Here is a 17,587-nt window from a genome sequence, read left to right as displayed (position 1 = left end):
GCGGGGATATATCTCTAGCGGTACCCGACGACGCAGATTAGGGCGTCTTGTTGATGAGCCGAGGGCTCCCGATTCTCCCGCCGAGTTTGATATTCTAAATGCTTGCGTAAATCCGAATATATTTTATGCGAGTTAAACCCTATATTAGTCTACTGTAGTGTAACTATTATGATGATAATTACATTATGTCATACTATGACATGCATGTGCATTTCTTTTTTAATTGCTTGTTATTTATTGTGTTTCACTTTATTCATGATAGTTTTTATGCATGCATATAGTTGTGGTATATGTTAACTTTGATGCCCATGTTATAAATAATATGATAGGAGATATTGCACCACTTACGCATACAGTTAAGTAGTCGAGTCTTATCTAGGCAATGCCCTCTACTCATTCAACTCAAAATTAAGGGCATACCATATTATTTAATAATTTATATTATTAGAGATCCACATCTTAGGTCACATAGCAGGTGTTGTATTTAAGCATTCACACTACCTTTTATAGATATAAACACTTAATGACAGTAGAAAGATGATAATGAGGCATATGTTATAGTTCTAGTAGTGCGTGATGAAGAGCTAAGGTATCCATTAAGTAGTGTGCTCATGATCCCACGATGTGCAATAATTCTACTGTATATGATAGTTCTCTTATGAGTGATGATTTTATTGTGTGCAATAACTCTACTATGAGCAACGATTCTGCTATGTGTGATGATTTACTAATAGCAATTTTTCTACTATATATAATGATTCCACTATATACGATAATTCTATTACAAGGGTGATGATGGAGATAGGAGGTATGAGTTTACAATCGGAGTCTTTAGCCTGATGACCATAGAGAATAGGTAATATGCAGCATCACTAGACATATACCAACGACATATACCAACGACATTACCACTAGATGTATATTCTTTCTCATTTTGTTGTTAAATTTATGACTTCATGTAGATTTGTGGCTCTATGTGAGCATATCATGTAGATAGAGTTTTTGATTAAACTTGAGATATAAGTAGTGACTAAGTAAGAATTTATTGATGATCATATCAATTATATTTATCTAATTATTGTGATACTTTATTATAATGTTCATCATGTATTTATATTTACTTTTAGATTGTCTTGGATTACACTTGTCGTATTGTGTGTTCACCACCTTTTAACAAAATATTCATAGATTTAAGGGAGCACGACACTGATATTAAGGAGTAGCTATATTTATAATCTTCTAGTTATTTGTTTTTGAACAAGTTGAGTTGTAGCCTATGCGTGGGCTTGTTGTTATATGTGGTACTGCATAATTTGGATTGCATTTTTTGCTTGGATTATTTATGGTATTTAAACTTCTTATTTGGATGCATTGTGGTAGAATTGACCAACAAATTATGTGAGAAACATATGGGTTCCACCAATATGAAGGACATATACTTAAGTGTGGGTGTTTCACTAATTGTCCTCTCAAAACTAATGACATCAAATATGGATCAATAACATATATAGTATATATTTACACTCCACATGAAGGAGAATCTTGCTTATTGGCTAGGAGTAGACAAAATCTTCTCAAAACTAATAACATCAAATATGGATCAATAATATATATAGTATATATTTACACTCTATATGAAGGAGAATCTTGCTTATTGGCCAGGAGTAGACAAAATTCTAGAACTAAGTGTGATAGAATTGTAAATAACATGAGTGAAGCAGTTAATATATGCTTGAAGGATTGTATGAATAAATTAATTATTAAAATACTAGAGATGATAAGAAGACCGTTGATGATTAAGTAAAATAAAAAGATGCAACTTGTTGCTGCCTTCAAACCTTTCTATCACATTCTCAAGATAACATGTCTAAGTTAACCTCAGTTTTTTGGCTCTTATGTTACAGTGAATTTCTATGCCTAGGATCTTCTTTGCAGCATCAAGATCTTTCATATCAAACTAGCTACTAAACATTGATTTCAATTTCATAATCTCTTGTTTACTCTTTGTAGCGACTAACATATCAAGATAAAGCAAGGTATGTGAACCATTAGGTAGAACTCCAAATAGACACAATAATCATACTCACAGCAAGTATACATATGCGTCACCATGAAAGTGTCAAATCTCTCGTACCGCTGTCTAGGAGATTGCTTTAAACCATATAATAATTTCTTCACTAGACAAACATAGTCCTTTCCTAGTTCCTTGAATCCTTCTCATTGGTCCATATAGATTTGCTCTTCCAAATCATTGTGAAGGAATGTCGTCTTCACATCTAGTTGTTCCAACTCCTTATTCTGCATTGTCACCATGGCAAGGATTATCGGAATAGAGGTGTGTTTCACAATTGGTGATAAAATTTTATTGTAGTCGATACCCTCTTTCTGTGAATAACCCTTTTCCATTAATCGCCCTTTGCACTTCTCCCCTTTTTCAAACAATGCCTCTTTTTTTGATAAACCCACTTACATCCAATTGTCTTCTTGCCCTTGGGCAATTTCACCAATCCTAGGTGTTGTTCTTCTTGGAGACTCAACTTCCTCTATCATTGCCACTAGCCATTTTTTCTTTTCAGCACTGGCTATGGCATCTCTATAAGATATTGGATCTCCACTGTCGGTTACTAAAGCAAAATTCACCATATCTTCAAAGCCAAACCGAACTGGTGCCTTATGACTTCGTTTTCTCTACCTCTAGCAACTATTTGTTGGTCTTCTTGCTGCTGTGGATGTGCTAAAATATCACCTCTTCACTAGGTGACCTCTCATCATCAAGCTCCACCTTGATTGACAGTTTTGAGCTTTCTTTTGTGCATCTGAATTATTCTGATTCAACATGTAGGCTTCATCAAAGGTGACATCTCTACTGACCACCTTACTTTGTATCCAATTTGGAAAGTTTTCCACTCTGAATATGAACATAAGTAGGACAACCAAATTTTTTTAAGATTTGATAACTCTATAGTTTTACTTGACCAAACCTCCTCTGGAATTTAAAATCAATAGCTGATGATGGAGATTGATATATAATGAAGCTGGCTATGTGAATAGCCTTCGTCCAAAATGTCTTTCGTAAATTTGCATGGAGCCACATGCATCTTGCTCTTTCTAATGAGCTTTGGTTCATTATTTCCGCAACTCTGTTCTGTTGCGAAATGCCCTTCATCGTGAAATGACAAATACTACCTTCTGCAATCTATGAACTTCTTCTGCTTATATTCAGTACTACTATCTGTCCTTAGGTACCTGATCTTCTTCCCCGTCTAGTTTTTCAACCTATGCCTTCCATTTCCTAAAGATACTAAAAACTTCTTATTTGTGCTTCTTGAAGAAAACCAATACCTTTTTAGAGAAGTCATCAATGAAAGTCACGAAGTAGTTGGCGCCACTATGAGATGCTACCATCATTGGCCCCCAAACATTTGAGTGGATATAATTAATAACACCGGTGGTAGTATAAGACCTTGTTTGGAAAATGAACTCTATGCAACTCACTATACATGCAAAATTTGCAGAAGCTTATCTTGCAAGACTTGACACCCTTAAGCAAGTTCTTCATATAAAGTCCAAACATATATACCATACTCACCAATGTGGCTGAGTCGCATATGCCAGAGCTTGGTGTCATCTATGCTTGACTTTGTAGGTGTGGAGACAGCTACTCCACCTACGATCATGTTCCCAATCAACTTGTACAGGTTTCTAAATTTTTGCCCTTTCATCACCACCATACCCCGTTGATTATCTTCATCACTCCATCCTTTACTATATAGTCAAAGCCTCAAATATTTAGGGTGTCAAGTGATATTAAATTTTTTCTAAGATTAGGGATGTGTCTAACTTCAGTAAGAACACCCCTTCAACCCCATCAAACGATTTTGATAGTCCTAGTTCCAATGGCCTTGAAAATTGCATCATTCTCCATTAGAGTTGTACCTCCATCATGGGATCTACAGGAGTCAAACAACTCCTTATTTGGACACACGTGATAAGAAGAGTCGGAATTTAAGATCTATGATTCTGCTAAGAAGTTTCTGCTAGAATTGACTGTAAGCAAGTCTGCATCTACATCACTCTCATCTGACTTTCCTTCAGCAATACTAGCCGAATCTTGGGATTTCTTCCCCTCGTTCTTCTACGTGAGAAGCTTTTTGAACTCCTCACACTGATTTCTATAGTAACCCATCTTATGACAAAAGTGACACTCTACATCCTTCCTAGCTTGTGGCCTGGACTGAGTTCTCTTTCTATTTGGTTTTCGCCTTCCTCTTGATTCTGCCTTTGCAACAAGTCTATTTGCTTGGAAGATGCTAGCCTCTTTCTTCATTTTTTCATGAGAGATAAGTGCATTAGTAACTTCTTCAAGTTTCAATGTATCATTCCCATACATTAGAGTTTGTTACGAACCAAATATGAAAAGATTTAGACGTAATTAAATTATAATATTTTTATAGGAGGAATCCTCAGAAGTAACAAATCTAGAGATGTTGGTTTGAGGTTGAACTGAAATGATAAAATTAAAAAATGGAGGAAGGTCATAATTGGATATATTAATAATTATCCGATGTTGGGCGATCATTGGAGGGTGGCAGATGGCCAAGGATGGTGATGGACGACTGTAACATAGGATGGCTCGTAGAGGTGATGGTGGCTATGATTTGGAGGTAGAATTAGGATTCTAATAGATCTACTTCTAGGAAAATAAACGGCTACAATTAATTTACTTCTACTCCTAGATTATCTTATTCTTATTTTTAAGATAAATTCAAGACTAAAATAATTTCTAAATGCTTGGATTAACTCATTGTACCTAGCCCCTATATATAGAAGTTAGGTACAATGAGTTATACTCGAATTAGCCATAAATGCTTATACAACTCGAACTAGAACTTGTCTTAGAGGCTTATATGACTTAATTGGACTTATCTTAATAGCTTATATGACTTAACTATACATACCTTAAGTGTTTACATAACATAACTAGACTTGCCTTAAAGCTTACCAATCTGTCCAATGGTAACCTTCCTCTATTTTTTTAATTTTATCTTTTCACTCCAACCTCAGAATCATATAAAACTAAAACCATTAGATACCTAACTTCCAAGGCTTCCTTTTATAAATATCATAATTTTCTTATGTTTAGATCTAGTTCGTAAAATAGTTGCTACCTAATGGTCATAAGATGATGGAAGCGATGCTAACAATAGTATTGCTTTATCTTCCTCCTCTAAATTACCACCAAGGCTTAATACTTGTGAGATAAGCATGCTATGAGCGTTTACATGCTGCAACAGATTTGAGTTATCGTGCTGCAACAGATTTGAGTTATCCTTCATCTGCATACCACAGAGTTGTTTCTTGGCGTACATATTTGTAATGTTCTTACTCAAATACAAGCTTTCAAGTTTCATCCAGGATTCATGACGTTGTGAATGACATCATTTGTGAGATTGAGACCGATACAAATATATGTATAAGATTTTTTATCTTTTCTGTTCACTGCCTTATGGATTTATTGTTGGACCATTAGATCAGATCCTTCATCCTTCTCTACCAAAGTGAGAAGTTGTTCTTCCCATTGAACTTCTCAATCTCATATGTTATGTTTTCGAACGGAAGATAAGCTACGTAACGATTCTTTCAAGATCTGGATGTATTATAAGAATCAGTTTGGGCAACCATAGGAAAATATTCGTCAAATATTCTCCGATAGTCAAAAAATTACGAAGATCTGTAACTTTCTGATCTACAAGTTTCATATTTACACCCTTCACATATTCGAATAGTAATAGGGACGAAAACACAGAATAGCGTGGGTGATGGTGGTGGTGACGAGTAGAGTAGATGTTAGAGTTATAGATGGGTATGGAGATGAAGATGGATTGTGGATATGGTTAAAGGATGTAGACGAAAGGAACGAAGTGGTCGAGATCTCAAAGAATAGGGGTGGCTCAACAGTCGAGAGATATTAGAAGTTAGGAGAAACCTTGCTAGCGATAGAAGTGGAAGGATAGTGAAGAAGAAGGAGGGAGAAGTCTAAAGAGAAAATAGGAGGCAAGAAATCAATAATTCAATAGCATAATAAATTTGGCTATCATCCACATATATATAGAGACTAACCAACAAGTCTTAAAACAATATGAAACCCTAATTCTAGAGGATTCCCGTCGATCACGTTCAAACGCACCAAAACACATTCTCTGTATGTGCGAACGCGATGTAGGCGTTCGAACTCGCCCAACCGCGTTTGAACGCACCATATTCGTTTTCTGTATTTGCGAACCTGATGCAGGCGTTCGCAAGGGCGTTCGAACGCGACCCCTCCTGTGTTCGAACGCGACCTATAGAAATTTTATTTTAATAAAAATAAACACCAAATGCAATAAGAAAATATCCTAACTAAATGTATCATCAAGATTGATTCCTCTATCCCGAAGCTTTATATAAAGGGACATGGGCTTTAGTGACCTTATTTGAAAAGGTGTGAAATATGATTACTTTGAATTTGAATCATAAGCATAGCTCTCTGAAAATTAACACAAGTTAAGGTGTACAAGTAGAGTTTGAAACACCTAGTACGGTTCTAGCAAAAGTCTAATTACACAAGTGACTTGGAGGTAGATGACTCAATAGGAAATTTTGCAAGAAGAAGAACCGATCGCAGTCATTGGACTAAGAAGAGAGATCCCAAAGCTTGCACCGTGGAAATCTCGCTATGGTTTAGAAAGAGACCACCACTAAAGAAGAAAAGGGTAACCAAATAGATTATTTCAACATAGATCAAAGCAGAAGCTGAACAACCTAATCTATAACAATGTGATATCTGACAGTTGCACTGTCTTCAGAATACAAGCATGGATTTTGTGTATCAAATTGAAATGATCCCTTACAAGGAAAGATTTACAACTCTGAAAAATATCAAAAGAATAAAAAAAAAATTTGTGGACTGCAGAAATGGTATCTAAAGATGGGTTTATTTTGCAGTTCTATTGTACATTGTATACCAGCAGAAATTACACTGAGTGATGCGCTTTCTTATGCTAAACCGAAGTAACACAAACAAGAGGATACGATATCCAACTGCCATTAGGAACAATACCAGTAGATTGGCCCACTTAGAATTTGTCGAAGAAGAAATTTGGTAGGAACCACGAACAGCCTGGACGCCGGATATGGCCCTAACCTGTCCAACTGCAAAGGAAGTACCAATATATTCATTTTCCAACAGGCCCTGCAAAATTAGCAAACATATCCTTCAAATTGGCGACTGGATATCACAAGCTGCACTGATGGAAGCAATGGAGTAAACTTGCCTGAATAGAATAAGTGTGGAATGCAAAATAGGACAATGGGTATTTCCACACTGGTTCTGGCAAGCCAACTCTAATCCTGAAATATCCCGCCACAAGCATCATCATAACCTGGGAACAAAGCATGAGGATTCACTCAGTCTAACATTCCTATGTGCTAATATGAGGTGGTTGTTTTTATTCCAAGTAGTCTCCAGCTACCAAACTGACATCATACTATCATGGCAAGAACATCCAATAAATTATGTGGCACTTACCTGTAAAAAGATCAATGTCACAGTGCACTTAAAAGTTTCAAGCCAGATGTAAGCAACGATCATCATAAGTGCTTCGTTTGCTAATAGGCACATAAAGATATTCAGAACAAAGTACATCAACAAGCTGAACTCGTCCCTGAGCCCAACTAGGAAATAGAAGACCAGAGTCGATGAGATGGAAATGAGGAATAGGAACGGGATGCTGGATAAGAGTTGCCCTAGTAGGAAAACTGCTGCCCCTGAGTGTTGGTTTGATTCTTCATGGGTATATATCTGCAAAAAAAAGGCCAATGTGTTATTCAGTAGAATATTCAACAGAATCAGGCAATATCTTGCAGTAAATTATTGAATGCTTCACATTTTGGGAAGGTAGTAGCATAAAGTTCGTTGGGTTTATAGGTACCATGCTACTTGGAAAGATGGGATAATCGGAGAGATGATTATAAATTTAATGATATTACAAAATCACACTGTCAACCTCTAGATTTAGTGCAAAAGGTCTTCAGTTTATTTAATCCTTCGCAGTTACTTACGAAAAATTGCATTACCACACTGAAAGAGGAGAAGACAATTGTTGTTGGGTCTATCACTGCTTGGACCACTTGTCCACTCCACTGAAAACCCTGAGGATTGCAGCGCCGGTGCAGTGCCGGCATGCAGCAGGACAGTGCTGCACGTACCCCTCCTCTCATGTGGAGAGCATCATCGCAGTCCTCTCCATGGCGGAGAGCATTGCTGCAAAGACTTAGTTGTCACCATCATCATTGGCCTTACCATGGCATTCCTATCCATTGCTCACATGCCTAGGTGACAATGAAGAAGAAGATGATGGCAAACAGGTCAGAATTAGAAGGATTCTTTTCCACTTTCTCGACCCATTTCCATTTTCTCCAATCCCATCAGCTTCTCTAATCACCTAGGGCAAGGGTGGATGAGAGATCGCAGGGCGATGACAATAGCAAATGGTGATGGTGATACTGTAAATAGCTTCCCTCTCTCTTTCTCCTCTATTTCTCTAATGCATGGGGCCGACAGTGGAGCCTATACTCTTGCAACATGGTTGGCAAGTGTCGCGACAAATGCTGTGCTATAGGCACAACAAGACCCCGTCTAGTATTTCATAATAGGTATGTACAGGTATGTCATGAAAGACCAATGGAAGGACAATTTTTGTATGACACAAGAACTTTAACTGAGATGAAATGAAATAAAAAGAATTTTGTATTACTCTCCCTACAAACCTTTATCCCTATATGGACTGGAATGAGCCCAGCCGTCTCTTTTTGGTATTGTTTTCATGAATTGATTATTTACTCAAAACTTAATTTCTTGTCTTCTACTCTGCAACTATGTCACTGCCTCACTGGGTCCCTAATATCATATTCCCAGAGTTACCGACAATCAAAATTATGTTTTATGTTCACATTCATTCAAATCCTAGATTCCTATGATGCAAATTTGAATCCTACCTTCTTCAAAATTGTTAGAATATAAAATATAAAAACTACTATTCTCTAATAACTAAAAATTTTAAAGTAGCTAGTGAGTTATCATGATATTAAAGTAGATGTCTTGAATTCGAATCTTATCAGACACATCTGTCATTTTGTCATTTAAAATATAAAACCTCTACATATATAAGTCAAGTTTACTTTTCGGACCTATTAAAATGTCTCAGCCTAGAAATAAGGAGAGTGTTAGAATATAAAATATAAAAACTATTGTTTTCTAATAGCTTAAGCTTTTAGAGTAGTTTGTGAGTTACCAAGCATAGTTTCTTTTAAGTTTACACATCAGATTTCTGATTAAAACAAATCAAAACTGAACTTCAGTCCTAGAAGAAAATTTCAACTGATTCCTCTTCAAAACTACTACTACTTGAACTTCAGCTATAGCATAGAAAATCTTTTCGTTTAGTCTATTCTACTAAGCATTCCATTGAATTGGTGTACTTAGTTTAAACTGCAATGGGCACAAGGTGAAACTAAAGCATGCCTATGATGAATTATTGCGCTGATTTTGCTTTCTGATAATCTCCTAATTGCTACTACTAGTTAAAGTATTAAACAGAAAAGGAAAAGGAAAACAATAAGAATTGACAGATTGATACGATTCGGACTTCACCGATGTCGTCTCGAACATGGATACACTTTAGCGATATCTTTGTTTCTGATTTTAGTGTTTAATTCTTAAAAAAATAGTTTTTTGTATGTCGCGTTCGAATGCGGGAGGAGTGCGTTCGAACGCGCTTGTGAACGTCTGCATCATGTTCGCACCTCCCTCGACCGGCCAATCACTCTAGTCACTTAGGGGCGACCCTCTCCTCCCCCTTCTTTCAATCTATCCATCACTTGCCCTAATCTTTCCATCACCTATCACCCTTCCACCACAACTTACTCACCGGTCCCACCCCATTAACGCCGATCTACCACCATCCACCATCATCTAGGATCTCGTACCTCCATCCACGGATTCTAAGACAGATTATCCGACGTCTGTCCACTAATCGGACGATATCTCGAGACCCGACATCCGATTCGCCTGAAACTTAATTTGTTGGAACGCTCAACCTATCAAAATCTCACGTCAATCCGATGGCGACATCTTTCGGAATCAATTTCTAAAGTTCCGTATTAGATCCTGCCCAGATCTGAAAATCGAAATAGATTGAGCCTTCGCCTAAAGGTTGATCGTATCAAGCTGGTATCAAAGCCACCGTTCCTCGGACACGTGCTTCCTATGACGACAACCAGAGCCATGGCTGCATGGCGAGATGATAAAGAAGAGATTCTCCTAATAGAGAAGGGGGAAACGGTTACGGGGACTTCCACCTGCGAAACCGCCCGATCAAATCGAAATACGGAAGAACCTAGTGTTCAAGCCGTGTTGGGGTCTCTTTCGAAACAAATAACCATCAATAACCAGATGATGATGGAGATGATGCGGGAATTACGAGCGACAAGGGAAGCCATGGCAAACGGGAATGCACCATCGACCCCACGACGCGAGTCTGACCCCATGAACCCATCGCCACCGGTTCAGAATTTGCAACCACAAAAGCCGCTACTGCCACCACCCTATGGGCAGAGACAAGCAAGAATGGTTCCACCAGGCCTAGTTGCAGGTGAGCCCATCCGACGAGCGAACCACTATGGAGATCACCTTGGAGATCTAGATCCGTGAACGGGGCAATAGGAATCGGAACCACGACGAGTTAATCAAAATCGAAGGAAGGACCATCAACCATTCATGGTGCATCCTCCTCCGGTTAGACAAGGACTTGGACATGATCCGAATCGAGACAACGACATCCGTGGGCAAATCGTGTGTCTCGAATTCCGTTCAAGGGTGGCGATCCGATCGATTGGTTGTATAGGGCGGAGCAACTCTTCGCATACCAGGGTATGGCAGAAGAATATAAGGTGATGCTTGCGAGCTTCCATTTTGGAGATGCGGCGCTTCATTGGTTTCAAGCAACCAATGCTAATGAGGCTATCGAAACTTGAGCTGACTTTTGCGCCGATATCACGCGGCGATTTGGAGCGTCGGGGTATAAAGACTTCGATGCTCTCTTCTCAAAGACGGTGCAGAAGACCATGGTTGGGGCATACCAAGAAGTGTTTGAGAGGATAAGTAGCCGATATCAATCCTCATGGACGGATCAGCAACTTCGCAGCACCTTTATCTCTGGGCTGCGGGGAGACATACAAGCCGACGTACGGGCTTTAAGGCCTAGAATCTTAAAGGAGACCTTCGAAGATGCGGTGCTCATGGAAGACAAACACCGAGCCATAAAGTTACATCTAAAGCAGAACTAGACGAGCCAAGGAAGCCGCAATCAAGCTCAACCAACCATAGTGGTAGAAAATATTACCGGAGTATCAAGAACCGCTGCTGCAATGGTGCCTCCTCGAGCACCCCTGAAGCCATCCCAAGATGTGAAGTACGCACCTGCTCAAGTGGAGGAATGAAGAGCCAAAGGCCTATGCTTTCGTTGTGATGAAAAGTTTGTACCCGGACATCGCTGCACTAAACTGATGGGATCGGTGATGCTAATAGATGGATTAGAGGATGTGGAAGGTGAGTTTGCAGTTGAAGATGAAGGTGTAGATGGACATCAAGGAGGAGTAGCTGAGGAGCAACCCATGGAGGACATGATGGCTGAAATCTCTCTCCACGCATATTTAGGGACAGCCGCACCAAGGACTTTGCGGGTGAACGGTATAATCAAGACAATTATAGTGAGAATCTTGATCGACACCGAGTCCACTCACAACTTCATTGACAAGAGGCTTCTTAGGAAGATTGGGCTTGAGTCGAAACCCACGAAAGGGTTCGACGTGACGATTGGAGACGGCACCATATTGTGAGCAGATTTCATTTGTGAAGGTGTGGAGTTGAAGATGCAAGACCAAATTTTCACATTGGATCTTTATCTGTTGGCCTTGCGAGGTGCCGACATTGTTTTAGGGACTCAATAGCTTCAAAGCTTGGGGCCCGTGACATTTGATTTTACAAGCCTCACATTGACATGTTGGAGGAATGATCAGAGAATGCTACTGGATGGAAGTCAACCGCTGTTTGAACTTCCAAACATTAGGGATGCAAAGGAGCTCGCTTCTTTCTCAGCACCCACCTTTCCTTTCTTCTCAGATCTGCGGAGAGCTAGCACTGAGGATAATGATCTGGTCCGATTCATGGAGGAGCTGAGAGAGAACCCAGCAAGCCACCCCGAGCACGAGGAGCGCGACGGGTTAATACTCAAACGCGAGCGAATCAAGGTACCCGAGAGCGAAGAACTACGGGGACTATTGATAGCACACTTCCATAATACTCCTATAGCAGGTCATGAAGAGATATTACGTACCTACAAGCGGCTAGCCCAAAACTATACATGGACATCGATGAAGACAGACATGAAGAAGTATATGCGTGAATGCCAAATCTGCCAGCGAGTCAAATCGGAGACGCTCAAACCCAGCGAGCTGTTGCAACCACTACCTATTCCGGAGCATATTTGGGAGGACATCTCCATGGACTTCATCGAGGGGCTGCCGGAGGTTCGAGGACAATCGGTGGTGTTCGTTGTGGTGGATAGGCTGAGCAAATATGCTCACCCGTTTTCAACGAAAAAAATTACTGAAATTTTTGTTCGGGAAGTGGCGCGCTTGCATGGGATGCCTAGGACGATCGTGTCAGACCGGGTTTTGGTCCGAGTTCTTCAGATTGCAAGGGACTCAAGTCAACCTTAATTTAGCTTATCACCCGAGACAGATGGCCAAACAGAGGTGGTGAATCGCGGACTAGAGCAATACTTGCGATGCTTTGTGGCGGACCGACCAAAGGATTAGGTCAAATTCCTTCCATGGGCTGAGTGGTCATACAATACCACTCATCACTCTAGCATCGGCATGACCCCCTTTGAGGCGGTGTTTATAGGAGCACTCCCCCGGTCTTGTGTGCCTACGATAGACTCGCGACGGCGGATAGGACCGAGCTCGACTTAGAACTTGCTGATCGAGATAAGACCTTGAGACGGCTCAAGATTCACCTAGCAATAGCCCAAAACCGCATAAAACAAACTCATGACAAAAGCCGACATGAGCGAGAGTTTGAGGTGGATCAATTGGTGTTCGTTCGAGCTCAACCGTACCGGCAATCCACATTGAGGCTAATTTTGAACCAAAAGTTGAGTCACAAGTACTATGGTCCGTACCGAGTGCTACAAAGAATCGGTCCAGTAGCTTCCCGGTTGGACCTACCTGAAGGAACCAGGATCCATCCGGTTTTCTATGTACCGGCATTGAAGGCCCAAATCGGGCCTAACCATGTGATGGGTTCGGCCTTGCCCGAACCAATGGAGGAAGATGGCCCAACTGAACCGGTCCGAGTCTTAGGCCGCAAGAGAAGACACCATGAATCCAAATTGAAAACCGAAGTGCTAATCGAGTGACTAGGCAAGCCCACTGACGAGTCTACCTGGGAGCTAGTGTCAGATATCATGGATTGCTTCCTCAATTTCAAACCTTAAGGACAAGGTTGCAAAAGCGTGGTGGATTGATACGATTCAGACTTCACCGATGTTGTCTCGAGTATTGATACACTTTAGGGATGTCTTTATTTCTAATTTTAGTGTTTAATTCTAAAAAAATAAGTTTTCTGTATGTCGCGTTCGAACGCATCGAATACGGGTAGAGTACATTCGAACGCGCTTGTGAACGCCTGCATCAAGTTCGCACATCCAGAGAGCGAAATGTGCGTTCGAACGCGATTGTGAACGCCTCCATTGCGTTCGCAAATCCAGAGAAGTGCGAAATATGTGTGTTCGAACGCGGTTGGCAAAAATGTATTGTTTAGAATTAATAATTGTCATTTTTGAATTGTTTGATTAGCCTCCAAAGGTGTGGATGGCAACCATGGAATTATTATTGATGAATTGAATTTTTGCCCTGCCTCATTCGTCTTCTTCTCTCCCGTTCTCTCATTCCCCGACGACGCCGCTTCTAACCTCCCTCGATCGGCCAATCACCCTAGTCACTTAGGGGCAGCCCTCTCCTCTTCCTTCTTCCAATCTATCCATCACTTACCCTAATCCTTCCATCACCCATAACCTTTCCACCACCACTTACTTACCGATGCCACCCCATTAACGCCGATCCACCACCATCCACCATCATCTAGGATCTCGTGCCTCCATCCACGGATCCTAAGACAGACTACCCGACGTTCGTCCACTAATCGAACGATATCTCGAGATTCCCACATCCGATTCACCTAAAACTTGATTTGTTGGAAAGCTCTCTCTGGAGCTACAACATATCAAAATCTCACGTCGATCCGACGGCGACATCTTTCGGGATCTATTTCCAAAGTTCCGTGTCAGATCCTATCTAGATCTGAAAATCAAAATAGATCGAGCCTTCGCCTAAAGGGTTGATCGTATCACAGATGTACAAAATGAAGTATTTGGGCCGAAAAGGATATGTTTTTTGTCCTATAGCACTTCAAGCCAAGGTCAGAACCAGCAATCTTTCTGTTTTGGACTATTGACCTTGAACAATGAGTTTTGGTCTTTGTGTTTTAGTAGGTTTTAACCAGAACTCTTCTGTGTCAAACTGAAACTTACTTCAAACCACTAAATTGGACATGTTTCTTTTCTTTTCCTATTTAAGAAGTCCGAAGAGCCTCTTAATTGTCATCAAAGAAACAGACTAGTGATTACAACCTCCAGACTAGAATGTAGTTTTTCATTGTTTCTAGTACCATTAGTAGGTAATATAAGCACCTTATCATCAGATTCAATTAGCTACAAACCAAAGTTATACCTCAATACCTGCAAACAGAATTGGTGACTTGATCACACGACATTTGTTTGAAATATGAAATATCCTAGTGGATGAATCATAAATAGAACAGGAGAAAGAACTATAAGCAAATAATACATCTACAATTTCCAATATAAATTATATGTAGCAAGAGAGTTAGCATGATACCAAAGCCAGATTTATCTATCATTTAGTATATAAAATGTCCACCCATTTAACTCACTTAATTTAAATCTATTTCTTGGGCTTATTAAAATATCTCAAGCTCAGAACTGAGAAGTTTTAGATTATAGAATAGCAAACTATCATTCTTTATCAACTTAAACTAAACTTATCGATTAGTTTGTGACTGAACTATAGGAATCACTGACAATGAACTTGGAATTATACCACATCAGAAGCATTATTATCTTTATGGTCATAACATTATAAGAGCAGATTAGTTCCCTAACATGGCATTTTCATCGTAGTCTTAGACCAATTGCATAGTAGGAAGTGACTAGTTACCTTGATTTCATCTATATGAGCAGGTACTCCGGAAACACTCAGAAGTAAGACAAATGATACGAAGACAAATATTGCAGCAACTCTGACCTGCAAAAGAAGGTATAATAAGCAAAAGATCATGTCCATATGTCAGCACTCTGATAACCTACTCATTTGTATGCAGAAGTTAAATTGACCCTTGCTATAGAATTTACTAAAATTAGCTCATGACAGTATCTTCTCAGCTTGATACTACTATGCAAACCTAAATGTAGGTGTACCAATGGATGTAGAAACATTAAAGTGGCCAGATGATCTGTAAACTCAATTTATGTTTCCCATAACCAAAAGAAAGCATGAATAAACCAACTGCTCACATAGTTGGTTATCAATTATATCGTTGCAGCCAATTGTTCCTTGATCATAATGCATTGTTTCCATGGACAACAGGATGTAGTTCTTTGGGATTAAAGCTTAGGTGCACAAATATTGCAAATCAGCATTACATACTTCAAGTCAAATCTATCAACTATGAGTGTTGACAAGATCTATGGTCAGTGATCATACTGGTGCATGATAGTTCATTTATGCATAACATAACAGATTCATAATTACCATGACAGACGATAAAGAATGCCCAATGTTGATAAATATTGTGCCAACAGAAAGTGCAAGAAGCATATACAAAACAAGCCGAATCCAGAAGTATGCCCATTCCCTTGACATAATCAACAATGACCTCCATGTGAGTACTGCTACTCGAGTTGCATCACCAGCCCTACCCTTACTTTTTAGACGAGGACCTTCCTGCAGTATATTAGTTCCCATAATTGATAAATAATCATATGAAGGATGACAATTGTGAGAGCAGTAAAGCAGTCTATCACGGTATGCTTAAGAAAGATTATTTTCTTAATAGTTGGGAGACACTAAATCATACTGGTATAAGCAAAGTTTAGCCTACTCATCTCGATTATACTTTCAGTTAATTATCTTGTTACGAACCGACCACGTGGGTTATATTAGTCAAGTCGATTGAGTTGAATTCATTTATCTTTTAATTGATTCATGCTTATGTAAATCACTAAAACAATAGGAAAGTCATTAAGACCAGAGTCTTAGTTGCCCTAAAGCAAGAGCCCTAGTTGAATTAGAAAAACTAATAAAGCAAATCCTAATGAAAGTCGGTCTAGAATTGGCCTCTGTAAATATGTGGAGTGCAACCTTAATTGTTTATGCATGAAATGAATATTGAGTTAAGCTAAGTTAAGTTTATTTATTTTGCATTACCTTTCATAGTAGCCATCTATTTTTTCTAGGAGTAGATCTAAGTTAGAAACTCTATCTCTACCTTCAAACCCTAGCTACCATCTACCTCTACAAGCCATCCACTCATACGGTCGACCACTACCATCCCACGACCGTTCGCCACCCTGCGACGACCTCCACAACGTTGACTTTTCTTATTTCTGCCGTGTTTTGACATTGCTCCACTATTTTAGCCATAACTTTCTATCTAGATCTCCGATTGACTTCATTCTAAAATCATTAGATCCAAGACTTCCAAGATTACTACCCATCAAAACTTAGGATCATCCTGCAAACGGATTATTCCAAATCTGGTTTGAAACATATATTTCTTTTAATTTCCAAATGATTAGCATATAAAACATGTGCATCTCTATTCTCTATCTTAATATCTAAAACTACAGTTCTAATTTAGGAACATAAAATTTACCAAGTTCACCCTAATTTATGTTTTGTGCATAATAATAGTCGGGCTAAAATCACATCTGTATTAGATAGAAAACTAATTTAGAGGAAATGTATAAGGTGATGGCATGTCTTATTAAAAGATTTCTTTTCTTTTATTTTATATTCTAGAGGAATTAAGGGAGATTGGCTTACAAGAGGAGAATAATAAGTCTAATCCAATTAGATGCCAACTTTTTTTCTCTCAAGAAACTTCTCATCCATACTTAACAACCCAGAATTTCAAAAATAAATAAATAACAAAATAGAGATAATCATTTAGATAATGACGGATTTAGTTTTATCCTTTATATTTTAGGATTTAGATTAAATCAAATTAATATTTTTTCAGGTATATTTTAAGTAAGAAAATAGATTAGAATCCTTATCCTAGACTCATATATTTTGATAGATCGGGAGGCTTAGAAAAAAGAAAAGAGAAACCCTAAAAGAATAG

The 17,587-nt window shown here is 39.1% G+C and overlaps 1 protein-coding gene across 1 annotated transcript in view; it reads right to left on the bottom strand.

The window, feature by feature from the left end:
• Positions 1-6,753: 6,753 nt before the first annotated feature.
• The window catches only part of LOC140785099 (ABC transporter G family member 3), a 34,465-nt gene continuing 23,631 nt past the window's right edge, over positions 6,754-17,587 (bottom strand). Inside the window, exons 8-12 of the mRNA XM_073132831.1 lie at positions 15,994-16,185; positions 15,400-15,486; positions 7,568-7,840; positions 7,314-7,421; positions 6,754-7,231 (exon numbers count right to left, since the gene is read on the bottom strand). Of these exons, the coding sequence (XP_072988932.1) occupies positions 6,974-7,231; positions 7,314-7,421; positions 7,568-7,840; positions 15,400-15,486; positions 15,994-16,185 (918 nt within the window). The 3' untranslated portion in view covers positions 6,754-6,973. The remainder of the gene's footprint in view (positions 7,232-7,313; positions 7,422-7,567; positions 7,841-15,399; positions 15,487-15,993; positions 16,186-17,587) is intronic.

This window comes from Typha latifolia, chromosome 3 (genome assembly GCF_019914945.1).
Source record: "Typha latifolia isolate L0001 chromosome 3, TyphaL0001v2, whole genome shotgun sequence".
NCBI classification, from domain to species: domain Eukaryota; kingdom Viridiplantae; phylum Streptophyta; class Magnoliopsida; order Poales; family Typhaceae; genus Typha; species Typha latifolia.
The sequence above is the reverse complement of the archived record's forward strand: the minus strand, read 5'-3'. Positions and strand labels throughout refer to the sequence as shown.